Genomic DNA, 16,660 nt, shown 5'->3' with positions numbered 1-16,660 from the left:
CATTTATGGATAGGTTATTTAGATGCAGAGCCTACCCTCAGAGGCAGAAAGACCTGGGTTTTAATCCTTCCTCTGGGACACTGGCTGCATGACCCTGGGTAAGTCGCATTCATTCTCAGGGCTCCAAACAACTCTCTAAGACTATACTTTATAAAAGGCATTGGCATATTGATAAAGAGGGTTTCCACATAGAGGTGATGGGGAGTCAGTCTCCAGGGTCTTTAAAATCCATTCTCTATCTAAATTCGTATATGACATGTATCTAATATAATATGTGTGTATGTGTCTCCTGATAGAATGTAAGCTGCCTGAAGGCAAAGACTGCTTTGTTTTTTGCTTTTGATTTCCCAATGCTTAGCACTCTAACTGGTACACCACAGGGGCTTAATAAATGCTGTTTACAAATTCATAAAATTAGCCAGGATAAACTCGTAGGTTAAAATCCTGGACTTTGCCTGCAGACAAAGCTGAATCCTTTCTTGGTTTCTGAATTTCTCTTCAACACCCCATTTGTTGGAGAAGTGAACTATAACCCTAAACTTGGTCACTGGAAAGGACCTGAAAAATCACCTGGTCTGGTGTCATCTCCTCATCTTACAATAAGAGGAAACTGAGGCTCAGGAAGTGAACGGACCTGCCCAAGGTCACAGGGCAGTCACTGAGGTCATGCAAGCAGGTTCCTCAGAGCCCCCCCTTAGGTTTTCCCCCTGCCCATCAGCCAGTCTCCTGGGTAGAGTAAGGTGAGAGCAGTCATGGCAAAGCCCCCCTTTTGGAGCTCTTCCTGACTGTTAGAATACCAGAAATTCCTCCTCAACTCTATTCTGATTGCTCCAGTCTCCCCCTCTCCCCGCCTCCCAGGAGGACCCATCTCAGATGCCCTCCTCCCTGCCAGGTGGAGCCTGAGGCCGAGGGGCTGGTGGGATGGGGCAGACCAGAAAGCCAGTGGGCTCCAGAGCTAACCTCCCAAGTCTCCCCCAAGCTCAATCTGTGGGAGAAGGCTGAAGGGGACTCTCCCATCAGCATCCTTCCCCACCTCCTGCTAAGGGAGCCAGTGCTGAAGCAGTTAATGCCTGCCTGCTTAGGGGCTCCCAATGCCCCTGGCGGCTCAGGTTGCAGAGACACAGTCCCATTACCAAGGCTTTGACAGAAGACAGGCCTTTCTCCTCCTACTGACCTCTCCCCTCAGCCCAGTCCTTTCTCCTGGGCTGATTGGTGCCAGACTCCTGGGAGTGGGGGAAAGGCTGGGCCTTTCCCTTCTCAGCTCCAGCCCCTCCCTCCATATTCCCCCCTTTTTGGGGGGAGCCAGAGAATTCTTGATCTCAACAAGCATTGGGGAAGGAAAAGGAAGGAAGAAAAAAATTAAAAAAAGAGGAAGAAAAGGCTTTCTTAATTTTGCTATAATGGAACCCACCCTTCAGGGCCCCTAATTCAATTTCTACAATATCCAGGTTGCTAAAGAGGAGAAAACACAGTTGCCCACCCATCCAGGATCCCTTGGTTCCTGGCAGCCTAGTAACCTGGTTGGTTTTTTTCTCCTCTGTGACTTAGATGACTACTCTATACCTCAGTTTCTCCACTGATTGAATACCACTAAATGCCACGGTTGGAAGGGACCTAAAATGTCAGCCCCCCCCATTTTACAAATAAGGACACTGAGGTGCAGGGAGAGCTACGATTTGCTTAGAGTCACAAAGGTGGAATTCATGCCTAGGTCAGGTCAGAGCACAGTATATCTCCTTTATTCAGCATACCTCAGTATTTTCAGGACTTATCATTTTTATACCATAAGCTCCTACTCTTGGAGCCTCAAACGATTTGTTGTTCATTCTTTTTAGTCATGTCTGACTGTTCAAGACCTCATTTGGGGTTTTCTTGGCAAAGATATTAAGAGTAATTTTCCATTTTCTTTTTCAGCTCATTTTACTCATGAGGAAACTGAGGCAAACAGGGTTAAGTGGCTTTCCCAGGGTCACAGAGCTAGTAAGTGTCTGAGGCTGAATTTGAACTCAGGAAGATGAATCTTCCTGACTCCAAGTCCATCACTCTATCCACTGTGCCACCTAGCTATCCCTAGATGATAAGTTCTTTGAAGCAGGGGCTGTTTAATTTTTCACTGTTTTTCTAAGCCTGGTATCTCACACAGTAACACATAGAAGACATTTAATACATGCCTGTTGAGTTGAATTGAGCTGCCATGTCTCTTAGATGACTCAAAGTGAACTAAAACTGCAGTGCTACACTTGTAGAGTTTAGTCTTTTAACCTAAGAGCAAGACTCCTGTGTATTCATATTAATTCATTAATTATCCCATACTAGATTTCATTTCATTGAATTTGTCCCAACATTCCAGTCCATCAGGACCTTTGCACATCCTGTTTTTGTTGTCCAGTGTACTGATCCTTCCTGGTTCCTCATAATTTGAAAAGCAAACTATTTCTTCAAGTAAATGACAGCTCAAAATGCTGAAAAGAACAGTGTTAGTGTCTCCCTTCTGGATGACATCTACACAAGTATTCTCTGCTTGTTCCACCACCTAGCTACCATCTTGTCTATCACTGTCCTATTATTCAACCCATTGGAGAGAGCCTGGTTCATTGAAAAGGACTTGGAATTTGAAATCAGAAGATCTGGGTTCAAATCCTGCCTCCCCCCCTTTAGATAAATTTCTTATTTTTCTCTGGACCTTAGTTCCCTCATTTGTAAAATGAGGAAGATTGGGTAAGTTAATTTCTAAGGTGCCTTCCAACTTTAAGTGATAGAATTTTCTGATCTCTTCATTTCTCCACTCATTAAAAAATATTACTTCAGCAAATCAATTTAGTTTTGATAGTCACTCTATTAAAAAAGATAATATATTTAGTCTGATGGAACTTGGTCTTAGACTAAATGATCTAGGCTAATTCCTTCCCTAAGTGCTCACAGATCATCTGTTTAATAGGCTATTCTGCAATTTTGCCCAGTGTTAGGTATTAACAATCTCACTTATAGTTTCCAGAATCTAAATCCATTTTGAAAAATGGAGCATTTACCCAACTCCAGTCTGTGACATTATTCCATTTCTTCCGATTCCTCATGGACAGCTGTCTTAACTGAATCTCCTGAGTGTGTCCTGGAATGCCATTCAGCTGGTGGCAAAGTGATAGATTTGGGAGTTTAAACCCAGGTCAAACATTGCTAATTCTTTGACCTTTACCTCAGTGGATTGGAGGCAGGAAGACTTAGGTTCGAATCTAGCCTCAGACTCTTACTACCTATGTGATTCTGAGCCAGTCACCTAACTCTGCCTCAGTTTCTTCATCTGTAAAATGAGTTAGAGAAGGAAAAGTCACCACTCCAGTATCTTTGCCAAGAAAACCTCTGATGGGATCATGAAGAGTAAGACACAATTGAAAGAACTGAACAGTAACAAAAATCTCTCAAAGTTTCCGTTTCTTCATCTGAAAAATGTGACGAATGATAGAGGGTTATTGTGAGGATCAAATGATGATGATGGTTTGCGCTTGTGCCTCTCCATGTGTGTTTATTATGATGTGATTATAATGGTGATAATGATTATACTTGCGATTTTGACTCAATTGAACTTGGAGACTTGGATACGTTGAACAGGGAGAGGGACCCTTTCAGCTCCTCACTTATAATGAGACTTAAATCGTGTAACCTTGTCTACCATACTTGAGTTTGCATGCTATTCTTGTCAGGGAGTTTCCTTGGCAGTAAATTAGGGAATGAGTAGTTCAGCTTCCTCTCTATCATCTGTTACCATTATACCATCTGGCCCTTCTTCTCTCTTCTCTTTGCTCCAGACAAAGATGGAAAAAAAAAACCCAGCCTTTCTTTATTTCCCTCCAAGCTTTCATTCATTCTGGGCTTTATGATTCCCAACCTTATTCCTAAAAGTCTGTGCAGTTTGCCTGCATTTGGCCTTGGTTATTGCCCTTGGCTTCCATCTTTTTGTAGTTTTCTTTTTAAAATCTGGGCTCCTCTGTGTAGCCTAATTGGTCTATTTAGACACCTGCTCCTTTCATTCTGCTCCATCAGGGTAATTTGAAATTGTATTGTGAGGATTTCTTCTGTGAGAGTCCCCTGTCTTTCTTAGAGTCAACTCATGAGATCCTGCCTATAATTTCATTTGGAAATCTGATTTAGATTACTCACTGTCATGTTTTACAAACCTCCTTGTTTTACATAAGAGGAAACTGAGGCTCTAAGACTTAAGTTGATTGTCCCAAGGCTTAAGGTAAATTAATGGCTGGATCTTAAATCAGTTTTTCCTTCTCTCCATCAAGACTAGATCACCAGTCTAATTGGAGTTGGTATCCTCAAAGGCTTTCACATAGATCATTGCTATTAGAGATAATTTCCCAAAATTAGCCTCAGAAAACCTAGACCATGAAAGGAAAGACTGTGAACCTGTAGTTTTCTAGATAAAGAACTAAGGCTGTTGCATTATTAGTACAAGTAAAGATCAGAGCTAGAATTAGAATCCAGGGTTCCCATGTTCCAGATTAGCATTTTATTAACAAGGCATATATGGTATGTGAATGTCCTATAAATCAAAGGAGAACCAATAACAAAGAGGACCCCATAACGCCTAGATTCCAGTTAGACCTGAAATGTCAGTAAGGAGGAGAAAGAAGTATATGGAGACAAAAGAAGAGAACAAATAAAGGGAGAGGAATGTGGGAAAGATTGGGGACATGAATATGAGACCCTAAGAAGAAGGAGAGCATCCAGACATAATTCCATTGAGAATTTTCTTACTTTTCTCTCTCCTGAAAAAAGCCTTTCAATCCCCCCAATGGCTAGTGTCTTTTCTCTCCCCGACTACCTTGAATTTACTTGTTTGTATTGATTTTATATATATTCACATAGGCATTTGTCTCTCTCTTTGGAATGTAAGCTCCTTGGAGGCAAGGGATTGCTTTTCTTTGTGTTCATATCTGCACATTTGGACCCATTGCCTAACTGACGGGAGGTGGGTGTTTAATTTGACTTAATGATTTTCTACACACACACACACAGCCTCACTCAATCTTTATCTGCCCCATTTGCCCCACCCCAAAACTGTTCAAATATGACCCTTTCTGCATATCTTTATTCATGCCATTGGACCTTCCCTAACCTGATAAGGACATCTCCTTACTTCTTCCCCACCATTGGGACAAATATTAAGATATTCCAAAAAGCCTTGACTTAACACGCTAAAGGAAAGAAGTTAGAGTAAAAACCAGCTTGCAATAAATAGGAAACTTCTTAGGTGATGAGCTAGTATTTTTGAAGCACTTTCACTAATTTGCAAAAGCTCTTTTACTTGTGTTAATATATTTGAACCTCGTAACAACCCTGTGGAGGAGTTACTATTATGACCATTTTACAGCTAAATAAACTGAGGTACACAGAGTCCCAAAGCTCCTAAGAGTTTAAGGTAGGATTCAAGTTGAGCACTCCATTCACTACACCACCTAGATGTCCACTTGCCTTCAGAGAGTCCTCATCTGACCAGAGATCAGATTCTTATCCTTTCTCTGTGTCCTGAACCTTGTTGGCAAGGCTGATGGAGCATCTTCAGAATAATGTTGTTTTTTTCATTTTATTTTTTCTAGCTACATATAAATATAGTTTTCAACATACATTTTTGCTAAGATTTTGAGTTCTGCCTTTATTCTGCTTCTGTCCCTTCCCTCCTCCCTCTCCATGACAGTAAGTAATCTAATATAGGTTATAATGTACAATCACATTTAACATGTTCCCATATTAGTCATATTGTGAAAGAAGAATCAAAACAAAAGAAAAAACCATGAAGAAAAAAACATAAAACAAAGTTAAAACATGAAAATAGTATGCTTTGGTTTGCATTCAGACTCCATTTCTCGGGATGTGGATGGTATTTTCCATCACAAGACTTTTAGAATTGTCTTTGTTCATTGAACTGCTAAGAAGAGCTGAGTTTATCATAGTTGACCATCACACAATATGGTTGATAATATTCACAATGTTCTATTAGTTCTGCTCACTTCACTCAGAACAATGTTTTAAGTACTTAAAATAAAATACAAAAGAATAAGAAAAAAAAGCAAAGGTTAGTGAAAGTAAAGATTTTTCCTCCCACCCAGTTTCATAGATTCTCTGAAATCTATCTTTGAACCTCAGGTTAAGAATGCCTGCCATAGAGGTCTGGGATTTCCTTGGAGTGAGGAGCCTCCTTCAGGACTCTCATAAAAAAAAAAAAAACCTCCTCTACAGTTTAGAGTCAATAATTCAATCAACCGGCAATTTTATGAAAGGTGAACAAAGACAATTCCTGTTCTCTGGGTCTGAGAGTTACTAGAAAACACTAAGGCATTTTGGGATATGTCCAGAGTACCATAGCCAGTTTGCATCAAGGGCAAGATTGAACCTAGGTGCCTCTGATTCTGAACCTGTAGTTTTACAGTCAAATCAATGAATCATATTTCACCTCAACCTGAAAAATAATGATTGGAAAAGTCCTAACCTTCCCCCTTCACTCTTTCTCCTCCTCTCTTCCTTCTCTCTCACCTCTCCTCCTCTTCTCTCCCTATCCCCTCCCCTAGCAAGATGACACAATGGTTAGAGCATTGGATCTGGAACACCTGAGTTCAAATTTGACCTTGGATACTTATTACCTGTGTGACCCTGGGCAAGTCACTTAATCCATTTTACCTCAGTTTCTCCTCTGTAAAATGAACTGGAGAAGAAAATGTCAAACCACTCCAGTCAAGAAAACCCCAAATGGGGTCACAAAGAATCAGATACAACTGAACAAGAGCAACAAATCATTTAATACAATTCAATACAGCAAATATCAACTAAGTACCTACAATGAGCAGAATACAATATTCAGGGCTAGGGGAAGATAAGTCACAGATACATCTAATTGTATTCCCCCATTGTGGTTTGGTTGTTTTCATTAGTGTCTGACTCTTCATGACCCTTTCTGGGGTTTTCTTTGCAATGACACTGGATAGTCTGCCATTGCTAATTTTGCATTTGAGAAAACTGAGGTAAATGGTTAAATGACTTGACCAGGGTCACACAACTAGGCCAGATTTTAACTCACTTTAACTAACTTTATCCTTTGCACCACCTAGCTGCTCTAAGTATATGCATTTGTGCTCAATAAAGGAAGAGAGGGAATTCTTTCCTTGAAAGAGTGTGGAGGTTAGGAGGACCTGGAACAATGATCTTGAAGTTACATAGGGATGGCCAAATATATGGATTCTCGAACTGTTCATATAAACATGTTTTGTAGTTGTCATTTCAGTCTGACTCTTTTTGATCCCACTAAGGGTATTCTTGGCAAAGATATTAGAGTAGTTTGCCATTACCCTCTCCAACTCATTTTACAGATGGGGAAACTGAGGCAAACAGTGTTAAGTGACTTGTCCAGCTACTAAATGTCTGAAGCCAGATTTGAGCTCAAGGAAAGATGAGTCTTCCTGACTCCAAGCTCAGCACTCTATTCACCATGTCATCTAGCTGTCCCCACATTTATACACTATTTTTACAAAGTACTTTTCTCATAAGAATCCTATGAGGTAGGTAGTTATAAGTATTACTCTCCTCTTTGTACAGTTAGGGAGGCAGCAGGGCAGAGTGAATGAAGAGAGACCCAGCTTCAAAGCCAAGAAAACATGGGTCCACCTCTGGTACACACTGTTAGTGTGGTCCTGGAAAAGTCGCTTCATTTCTAGATGCTTTAGGTAACTCTATAAGGATCAAGGTTGCTGAGCTTTGTTGAAAGCAGTTTCTTACCTGGGAGCATAGCAATGAAATTAAAGGTCAAGTCCGCATCTCCTTGTTCCTATTATACTTTATTACTATGATACTTTCACTAGGAAAGTGAAACTCAAAAAGGTTAAATTTGGCCAATTATATATAGTTGTTATCTGAGCTACAATATGAATCCAGATCTTCTGAATTCTAAGTCCAATACACTTCTCACAATACCTTACTTTCTAAAGCCAGATGCAGAATCCCTGAGTCTCTCCCACTCTACTCCTGATTCTTCCACATTGACCTCTTTTGAACCTAGATTTTGGACTCTATCTTGTGCTTGCCCACATATTGTAGTGCATGGGTTTCTAATTAATCCACGTGCATGGGTCCTACCCCTCAATGTTGGCAATCTAGCAACATAAATAAGAATTTAATTTAACAATTTACCTTAGGAAATACATTTTTTTCCCTGCTGGCTGAGGTCTGAAATCCCTTCCCTTGAGGACAAAGCTTTTCAGTAGGGGTTGGAGGACAACTCTTAGGTTTACTTTGCATAGTTCTGGGAGAGGGACCCCAGAGACTCTCAGCTAAAAATGTCATAAAGAGTATAGAACCTTAAAACTCTGTTGGGAAAGAGATTATGGAAGAAGAAAAATAGCTCACAAAGAGAAACCAGACTGTGCATGGTTCATCTAAATTTCCAGTTTCCCTAAGGGCCCATAGGGTGTTTTAATATCAACTCATCATCACTTTTGCCAATGATATGCAAATGTCTCTTTAAAAGTCCACAGTCCCAGATGGATCTTATTGGCAACAGGGCTGTAATAGCTGACAATCCACCTGATGACAAGGCCCCTTTAAATCAAATGGATCGTTCCAGTGCCTGTGGCTGACCCTCAACATGAAGTGGTGGGGGGTAGGGACTATGAGCCCAGAGCAGAAAATAGTGTCAATTTTCAGGGAACATTGGGAAGTGTTGATTAGGCGTCTCCATGGTGAGAGTCCCCCGCTCCTCCCCCCAGTGAAAAGCCTTCCAGAAATTATGAAATTTGAACACGACATGAATCAACACCAGAGTAATTGCTTGGCTTGTTTGCATGTGTAACAAACAGATTTCTGGAGGTGAGAAGAGAAGAAAAATTGGACCCTTAACTGTATAATTACCTTAGAGAAAATCCAGCTTGATGCTTACCATTTCCATTAATCCCAGAATTAGATAAAACATAGTTACCCAAAGACTGATATAGAGACAGACAGAGAGCTATAGATTAAAATGTGGATGTGTATACACAACCATATACATCTATTCACACCTATATGCATATATGTATAAATATACACACATGCATTTACATATATATTCAGAGAGATAAATAGATAGGTAATGAACAGATCCTTTGGGGGCTAGTCATTTTCATTAGTATAGCTCTGGCAGGCTTACAGAGTTTCACATTCAGTGTTGCCTACACATCCACTTGTTGCCTACAACCACCCAGGGTGAGAGGACTTGCCCAAGGTCAACAGCTAATAGTTCCAGAGATGGGATTCAAACCCAGTACTCCCAGTCCTCTACCCATTTAATAATAGTAAACTAAAGTCCATCTGAGTTGTCTAAAAACTCTATGTGGAAGGTACAGCTGATATTATTATCTTCATTTTACAGTGAGGAAATTGAATTCCAGTAATGAAACATCTCCAAAAACCCATGCTAGCAAGTAACAGAGTTAGAAATCAAACACAATTCCTCTGCTTCCAAATTTAGGACTCTCCACTGTATCATACCACCTCAAGGTGGAGGTACTGGCAGCTAGAGGGTACAGTGGCTAGATTACTGCGTCTAATGTCAGAAAGAACTGAGTTCAAATCTAACCTCAGACAGTAGTAGTGGGACCCTGAGCCAAGTCATTTAACTTCTGTCTACTTCAATTTCCTTAACTATAAAATGAGAATATTCATAGTGTTTCCCTCCCATGGCTGCTGTGAGAATAAAATTATATATTTGTAAATCATTTAAAATTTAAACTAACACAATGTCTGACACATAATAGGCCCTTCATAAATGCTTGCTTTATCCTTTCTCTTCTCCCACTGTATCACAACTTGAGATCCCATCAGTTAGCATCAATCAGTCTCAACCCAATGACTCCCCTACACTTAGCTCTTCAGTCTAATTGGAGAACAGCATGGAACCATGTGGGATCAAGGACTGGCTGAGCTGGGTGCCTCAGAAACTAAGAGCTGTGGTCAGATGGAAATAGAAGGAGCAGTGGAGCCCAGAGGAGTCAGGGAAGGCTTTCTGTAGGCCATGATCCAAAATTAGAGAGGAGAAAAAGATGTTGGAGGAAGATATTTGAGGCTGGAGGCAAGGGAAACATTTCTCAAAGCAGTAAGCATATGAGTGGTCTAACGACTGAACCAAGCTTCCCTTGTCATTGGCAGAATTGACCATAGATACAGGCCAAATGTGTGATTCCTTATGTGATATGATTTAAAGGCACCCTTCATATAAAAATATCTCCTCCACCATTATCTGATTTACTGCCATTAGAGATCAATCCCATTGGGTCTTAGCTCCCCATCTTTAAAATGGAATCATAGACTATAAGAGCTTAAAGTAGGGCTTAGAGATCAAAGGAACAGATTAAAAATCTGAGTTCTTCTTAGATCTTTCCCATAGACAATCAGTTGCCAGACCTTATTGATTCTAGCTTTGTAGTATCTCTTACATGTGTCTCCTCTTCATGCATTCCACCTCTCTCTTAGTTCAGGTCCTCATCTCCTCTTCCATCTTGTACTAAAAGTCCTGCCCAAGTCAACTTCACCCCTTTCCCCACTCCTTGTCCCAGCAAAAGTAGCCCACTAGAGAATCCTAGAACTCAGCTTTCCATTTCTTGCCTTTTGTCTCTCCATGGGCCCCTAGATCTGGAAAGAATTCTCTATTCCACCTTCCCCAGAATGCTTAGCTTTTGTTTAGGTTTGACTCAGATGTCAGCTCCTTCAGAAAGTCTTTTCTGGTTCCCCCTCCCGGGTTGTTAATATTCTCTTCCTCATGAAATGACTTTATGCTATACTGACCTTTTATTTATGCTTTTCCCCTCCGGCAAATGGTAAACTGCTGGAGGGAGACATTATTCCTTTTTAGTCTTACTGCCTCCATCCTCATTCTTGCTTTCCACACATGTTTAGCTGTAGAAACTTGCGCATTTTTTCCCTTTAAACCTGATCTCAGTAAAAAAACTTTACAGTGAAGAATATCCTTTATAAATGCAAAATGGGGGGCAGCTAGATGGTGCAGTGGATAGAGCACTGGCCCTGGAGTCAGGAGTACTTGAGTTTAAATCCCACCTCAGACACTTAATAATTACCTAGCTGTGTGGCCTTAGGCAAGCCACTTAACCCCATTGCCTTGTAAAAAAAAAAAAAAAAAATACAAAATGGAACATTCTCTGCAACTGAGTGTGTTAGGGAACCAAAAGTTTAAATATCGTGCTTAGGATTAGGCAGTGAGGATAGCAGAGGCTGAATTGAACCAGACAGTTCTGAATTTGAGGTCTTTTCTCCACTACACCAAGCTACCTCTCCTTATATGTAATGGGTCATAGAACAATAGTATTATAAATTTAGGGACCTTGGAGAGCACCTTATCCAACTGCTCTCTTGCCCATGATCATACAAGTAGAAATTGCTAAAAGCCCCATTTGAACCCAGATCTTCTTGACTCTAACACCAGCATTATTGCCTAGATTTCCTTCCCAAGGGTTCCTGTTATGGTTCTGCTTGTGATTTTCTGGATTTTGCCAGATCTCAACTGCCTTTTCACTCTTTTTAAATTCTAGAACCCCCTTCTCCCACTGGTGAGTTTCTCTAAGGGTCTCCATTTTGAGAAGGCACCCAGGTCATCCATCTTTCATTCTTCTCCTATGTTTCTGGTTCTTCATATTTTGCTCCCAGGCCTCTGTTTGGGTGATTTCTCCCTACATGTCCCAGTTTTCAGTTCCTTTTTTGTGGGTTGTCTTCCTCATTAAAATATAATAATCCCAGACCAGCTCAATACTGAGAAAATTATAGCATAATTGATCACACCAATAATAAGAGCAAAAAACCATATGTCAGTTGATGCAAGAAAAGTTTTCGACAAAATATAACATTCATTACTATTAAAAATACTAGAAAGCTGTTTTTGATTTCTATATCAATTCCTATATCAATGGAGCTCTACTTAAAATGATAAGCAGTATCTATTTCTTATTATTTTTAATTCTTTATTTTCAAAGAAGACCAATGACTTCATGGGGGTAATATCTTGACTAGTATGTAAATGGAATTTAAATGAAACAGAGTTTCACAAAATAATCAAACCAACTTTATCTTCCAGAGTCATCAAAGTCCAATGGCAAGACAAAAGTCAAGAAGACTGATGATGACCTGGCATTCAATGGATGCCCTTGTTGTCTTTGATGACTAAGATCTAAGTGTTCCATAACACTTGTTTTCAGTCACCTTTATGGAATAGTTTTCATTCACCTATTTGCTAGGAAAGTTTTCACATACTTGGGATAGACATGATACAGTACTAATTCACCCATGAATTTCAACCTATAGGTTATCTTCAACCTGGTTTAGTCAGTCTGGTGATATGGGTTCCTAGGATGTGCTTACTTTGCATTCTACAGCTTCTTAGAACCATAGGTGAAAGTTGGGTGAATCAGGAGGACACCAAAGGTAGATGAGTAGTCCTGAAATGAATTCAATTTGCTCTCACACCGGAGGTTCTAGTGTTCCTTGAACATCACTTAGCCCCTCAGTAATCTATCTAAAACCAAGAGCCAGCATTATCTTGAGGATAAAGTAGAAGCCTTCCCAATAAGGTCAGGAGTGAAGCAAGAATGTCCATCATCATCACTATTATTCAATATTATACTAGATATGCTAATAATAACAAGACAAAAATAAATTGATGAATAGACTACAAAGAAGCAAAAGTCATTTTTTGAAGATGGCATAATGGTACAATTAGAGAAATCTAGAGGATGAATTAAAACTACTTGAAACAACAACTTTAGCAAAGATGCTAAATATAAAATAAACCCAAATAAAGCATCATTTCTATATATCATCAACAAAACCCAGTAGGAAAAGATAGTAGAATTCTATTTAACATTAACTGAGACAATAGAAAATACTTGGAAGTTTATCTACCAAGATAAGATACACACAGGTTCCTGTATAAATAAAATAACCAAACATTCTTCACTCAAATAAAGGTCTAAAAAAATGGGAAAATTTTCAATTTCTAATGTGTTGACTGAGACAGTTTTTTAAAAAATTGACAATATTTCCTAAATTAATTTACTTATTCAATGCCATAACAATCACACTACCATAGAATTATTTTAAAGAGCTAGAAAAAATAATACGATCTAACTGGAGTTATGAAAGGTCAAGAATAACAAGGGAATCAATGAAAAAAAATGAAGAAAATTGACCTTATGCTATATTACAAAGTGTCTGTCATCAAAACAATGATAAAAAATTGAGTGATTGATCTCAAACTATAATACAATGCAGTTATTTTCAAAACATATATATATATATATATGTATATGTACAATAAACAGAAGTAAATGACCATATACAAAGATCCAATTTTTAGAGTAAGAACTCATTATTTGACAAAACTCCTGGGGAAAACTGGAAAGCAGAATGGCAGAAAGTAGGCATAGACCAACATCTCTTAGTAGATACAATGATAAGGTGAAAATGATGACATACTTTAGACATAAAGGCTAATAACCTAAGCAAATGGAGGAACACAGAAAAGTTACCTCTTAGATCTATAGATAAGGAAAGAATTCATAACAAAAAAGAGAGAAAAGATCACAAGAGATAAAAATGCACAATTTTGATTATATTAAAAAAAGTTTTATGCAAACAAAACTAATGCAGTCATTGAAAGCAAGAAACTGGGGGAATTTTTGTTACAGTAAGTTTCTCTGATAAAAGTCTCCTTTCTCAAATGTATAGGGAGCTGAGCCAAATTTATAGAAATAAGAGACCATTCTCCAATTGATAAGTGGCCAAAGGCTATTATAGACAGGCAGTTTTCAGAAGAAGAAATCAAAGTTAACTATTGACTTATGAAAAAATTATCTAAATGACTAATTAGAGAAATGTAGATTAAAACAACTTTGAAGTACCACCTCACACCTATCAGATTGGCTAATATTGACAGCAAAGGAAAATGACTGATGTTGGAAGGGTAATGGAAAAACAGATTTGGAAAAAACTCTTGGCAGAGTTGTGAACTGGTCCAACCATTCTGAGAACAATTTGGAACTATGCCCAAATAACTATAAAACCCTTTGAACCAACTGCGAGGTATATATCCTAAAGAGATCAAATTAAAAAGGAAAAGGACCCCATATGTAGAAAAGTATTTATTGCAGCTCTTTTTGTGGAGGCCAAGAACTGAAAATTGAGGACATGCTCATCAGGTGGGGAATGGATGAGCAAGTCGTGATTTATGATTATGATGGAATGCTATTGTGCTGTAAGAAATGATGAAGGAACTGAAACAACTAACATGAACATAAACTAACATGGAGTAGAATCAGGAGAACATTGCATGTGGTAACAGTGATATTGTAGCAATAATTTACTGTGCAACGCTTAATTATCTGATTAATAAAATGATACACAACAATTTGAAAGGACTCATTATGAAAAATGTTACCTGCCTCCAGAGGGAAAAATGATGGCCTCCAAGTTCAGATTGAAGCATTTATTTTTCTTGCAAAATGGATAATGTGGAAATGTCAAATAACTGACTTTATATGGCTAAATAAGTGTTGTATTTCTTTCCTTCTTATTGGGTGGGGGAGGGATGAGAGAGGGAGAGAGAGAATTTGGGACTGAAAATAAAAATCAAAATAAAAAAGAATGTCAGCTCCTTGAGAACAAGGACTGTCACAAAGTGCCTGTCACAAAGTAAGTGGTTAATCAGGACTTATTTATTGTCTGAGTTCTTGAATCCTAATCTAGAAAGAGGACTTGGGGGAATTCTCTAGACACTTTTCTGGCCCTATAATTTTGCTACCTGAAGGCTAGACCACCACCATATTGTATTACACACACTTTGAGTTGGTAGGATATTAGAGCTAAATGGGATCTGGTACAATTAATTACCTGTTGTCTCTCCCATTTTATAGATAAGAAAACTGAGGTTTATTGTGGGGAAGTGAAAATCTGAATAGGCTTACCCTTCTCTTGTTCCATCTCATTCTCGTTCAGAGAAGCTTTCTTCTTGGATTCTCACTCAATTAATAATCTTGGATGCTAATGTCTGGCACTGCAGAGACAACTAGAATCAGTCTCACTCCACCTGGGGGCTGGCATAGATGTCTCAAAGTCCGTGGAACATGGAAAAAGGCTTGGGGATCCCTTGGGAAGGTAGATTTGAGCAATAGTTAGAGGTTGGATGGTCCACTAGCCTCTAGTGTCCAGAGACAGGAGTGAATGCAGAAGAACTGTGGCTGGGTGTCTGCCTTAGTGTACCAGCATTCCAGGTCTGCTAATGCCATCAGGAGCCATAGACATGCCAGGAAGTGGGGGGGGGATATGAAAGGGTCAGTAGCCAAGCATCCTTGGTCTTTGCAACCCCCCCATGAAGGACAAGGGGATGGCACTATCTCCCTACTCTCCTGGAGACCTGGGGAATCTACTCTCCTCTCCCCAGCAGGGTAAGGAGTTGGTTCTGTTGCCATGGTGATGCTATATGATGTCAGAGAGAAGGGGAACCCAGGGGAACCACCATTCACAGACTCCTAGGTTGTTAATTTTAGAAGCAAGAATGCTGGAGTTAGTGGTCTTCCATTCTAGTCCCTTTATTTTTACAGATAAGGTCACTCCTGAATGCATGTTGACCAGCATCTGAAAGAAGGCTCAGAGTTGGATTGGCTCAAGAGGGCAGAATTAGAAGTAATGAGTAGAAGTTGAGGAGGTGGCAGTGAGAGGAGAGAGAAAGCGGAGGTCAACTCAATAGAAGGAAGAACTTCCAATAATCACTGACCACAAGAGGGACAGATTACTCCCTAGGAAGTAGTGAATTCTGTTACCAAAGGTCTTTAAGGAGATGTTGGTTACCACTTGTCAGGGGGCCTGGAAAAAGAGTAAGTGGATGAGTTCTGACCCTCAGGGTTGGGGAAGCAAAACCCGTGAACATCTCTGATTCATTTTGATTTCTCACCTATCTGGAGCATTTGATGCTCTTGTTCTCATCTCTCCTCCCAGGTTTTCATGACCCTGCTCTACCTTCTTACCTGTCTGACCAATCTCCTCAGTCTCCCTCAAATGGCCTACCACTAGGTGAACAGGAACATCAGGGCTCTCTTCTCCTTTCTACATTCTCTATTGGTGACTTTGTTAGGTCCATAGACTCAATCAATCATCAGCTAATGGAGAAAAGGATCAGACCTGGAGTCAGAACTAAATCAAAATCCTGTTTCAAACACTCCTTAGCAAGTCACTTCACCTCTGTCTACCTCAGTTTCCTCACCTATCAAATGGAGGTAATAATAACACTCATCTCCCGGGGGAAGATGAGACTATATTTGTAGGACTCATAAAGCAGTATTTGGTACATAGTAGGGTCTTTTTCTTTCTTTCTATGCAGATGCCTCTAAAATCTATGTTGTGAACCCTCATCATTTTCTTGAATTTCAGTTAACTGAATAGCATTTATAATTTACAATTGCCAGGCAATTTGCTAAGCATTGAAGATACAGAGAAAGGCTAAAAAAAAATTAAATTGTTCTCTGTTTAGCAGCCTAATGGGAGAGACAATAAGCCAATAGTTAGCTACATACAAGATAGAGACTGGCATTAATCTCAGAGGGAAGTGTGTGTGTGTGTGTGTGTGTGTGTG

General features: G+C 39.5%; 1 protein-coding gene across 1 annotated transcript in view; it reads right to left on the bottom strand.

Annotated features, from left to right (window-relative positions):
* LOC141522648 (coiled-coil domain-containing protein 33-like) overlaps positions 1–15,478 on the bottom strand; it is a 103,416-nt gene extending 87,938 nt beyond the window's left edge. The window contains exon 1 of the mRNA XM_074236181.1: positions 14,997–15,478. Coding sequence (XP_074092282.1) covers positions 14,997–15,017 — 21 coding nt within the window. The 5' untranslated portion in view covers positions 15,018–15,478. The remainder of the gene's footprint in view (positions 1–14,996) is intronic.
* Positions 15,479–16,660: the final 1,182 nt, after the last annotated feature.

Source organism: Macrotis lagotis, chromosome 4 (genome assembly GCF_037893015.1).
Source record: "Macrotis lagotis isolate mMagLag1 chromosome 4, bilby.v1.9.chrom.fasta, whole genome shotgun sequence".
NCBI lineage: Eukaryota > Metazoa > Chordata > Mammalia > Peramelemorphia > Peramelidae > Macrotis > Macrotis lagotis.
The sequence above is the reverse complement of the archived record's forward strand: the minus strand, read 5'-3'. Positions and strand labels throughout refer to the sequence as shown.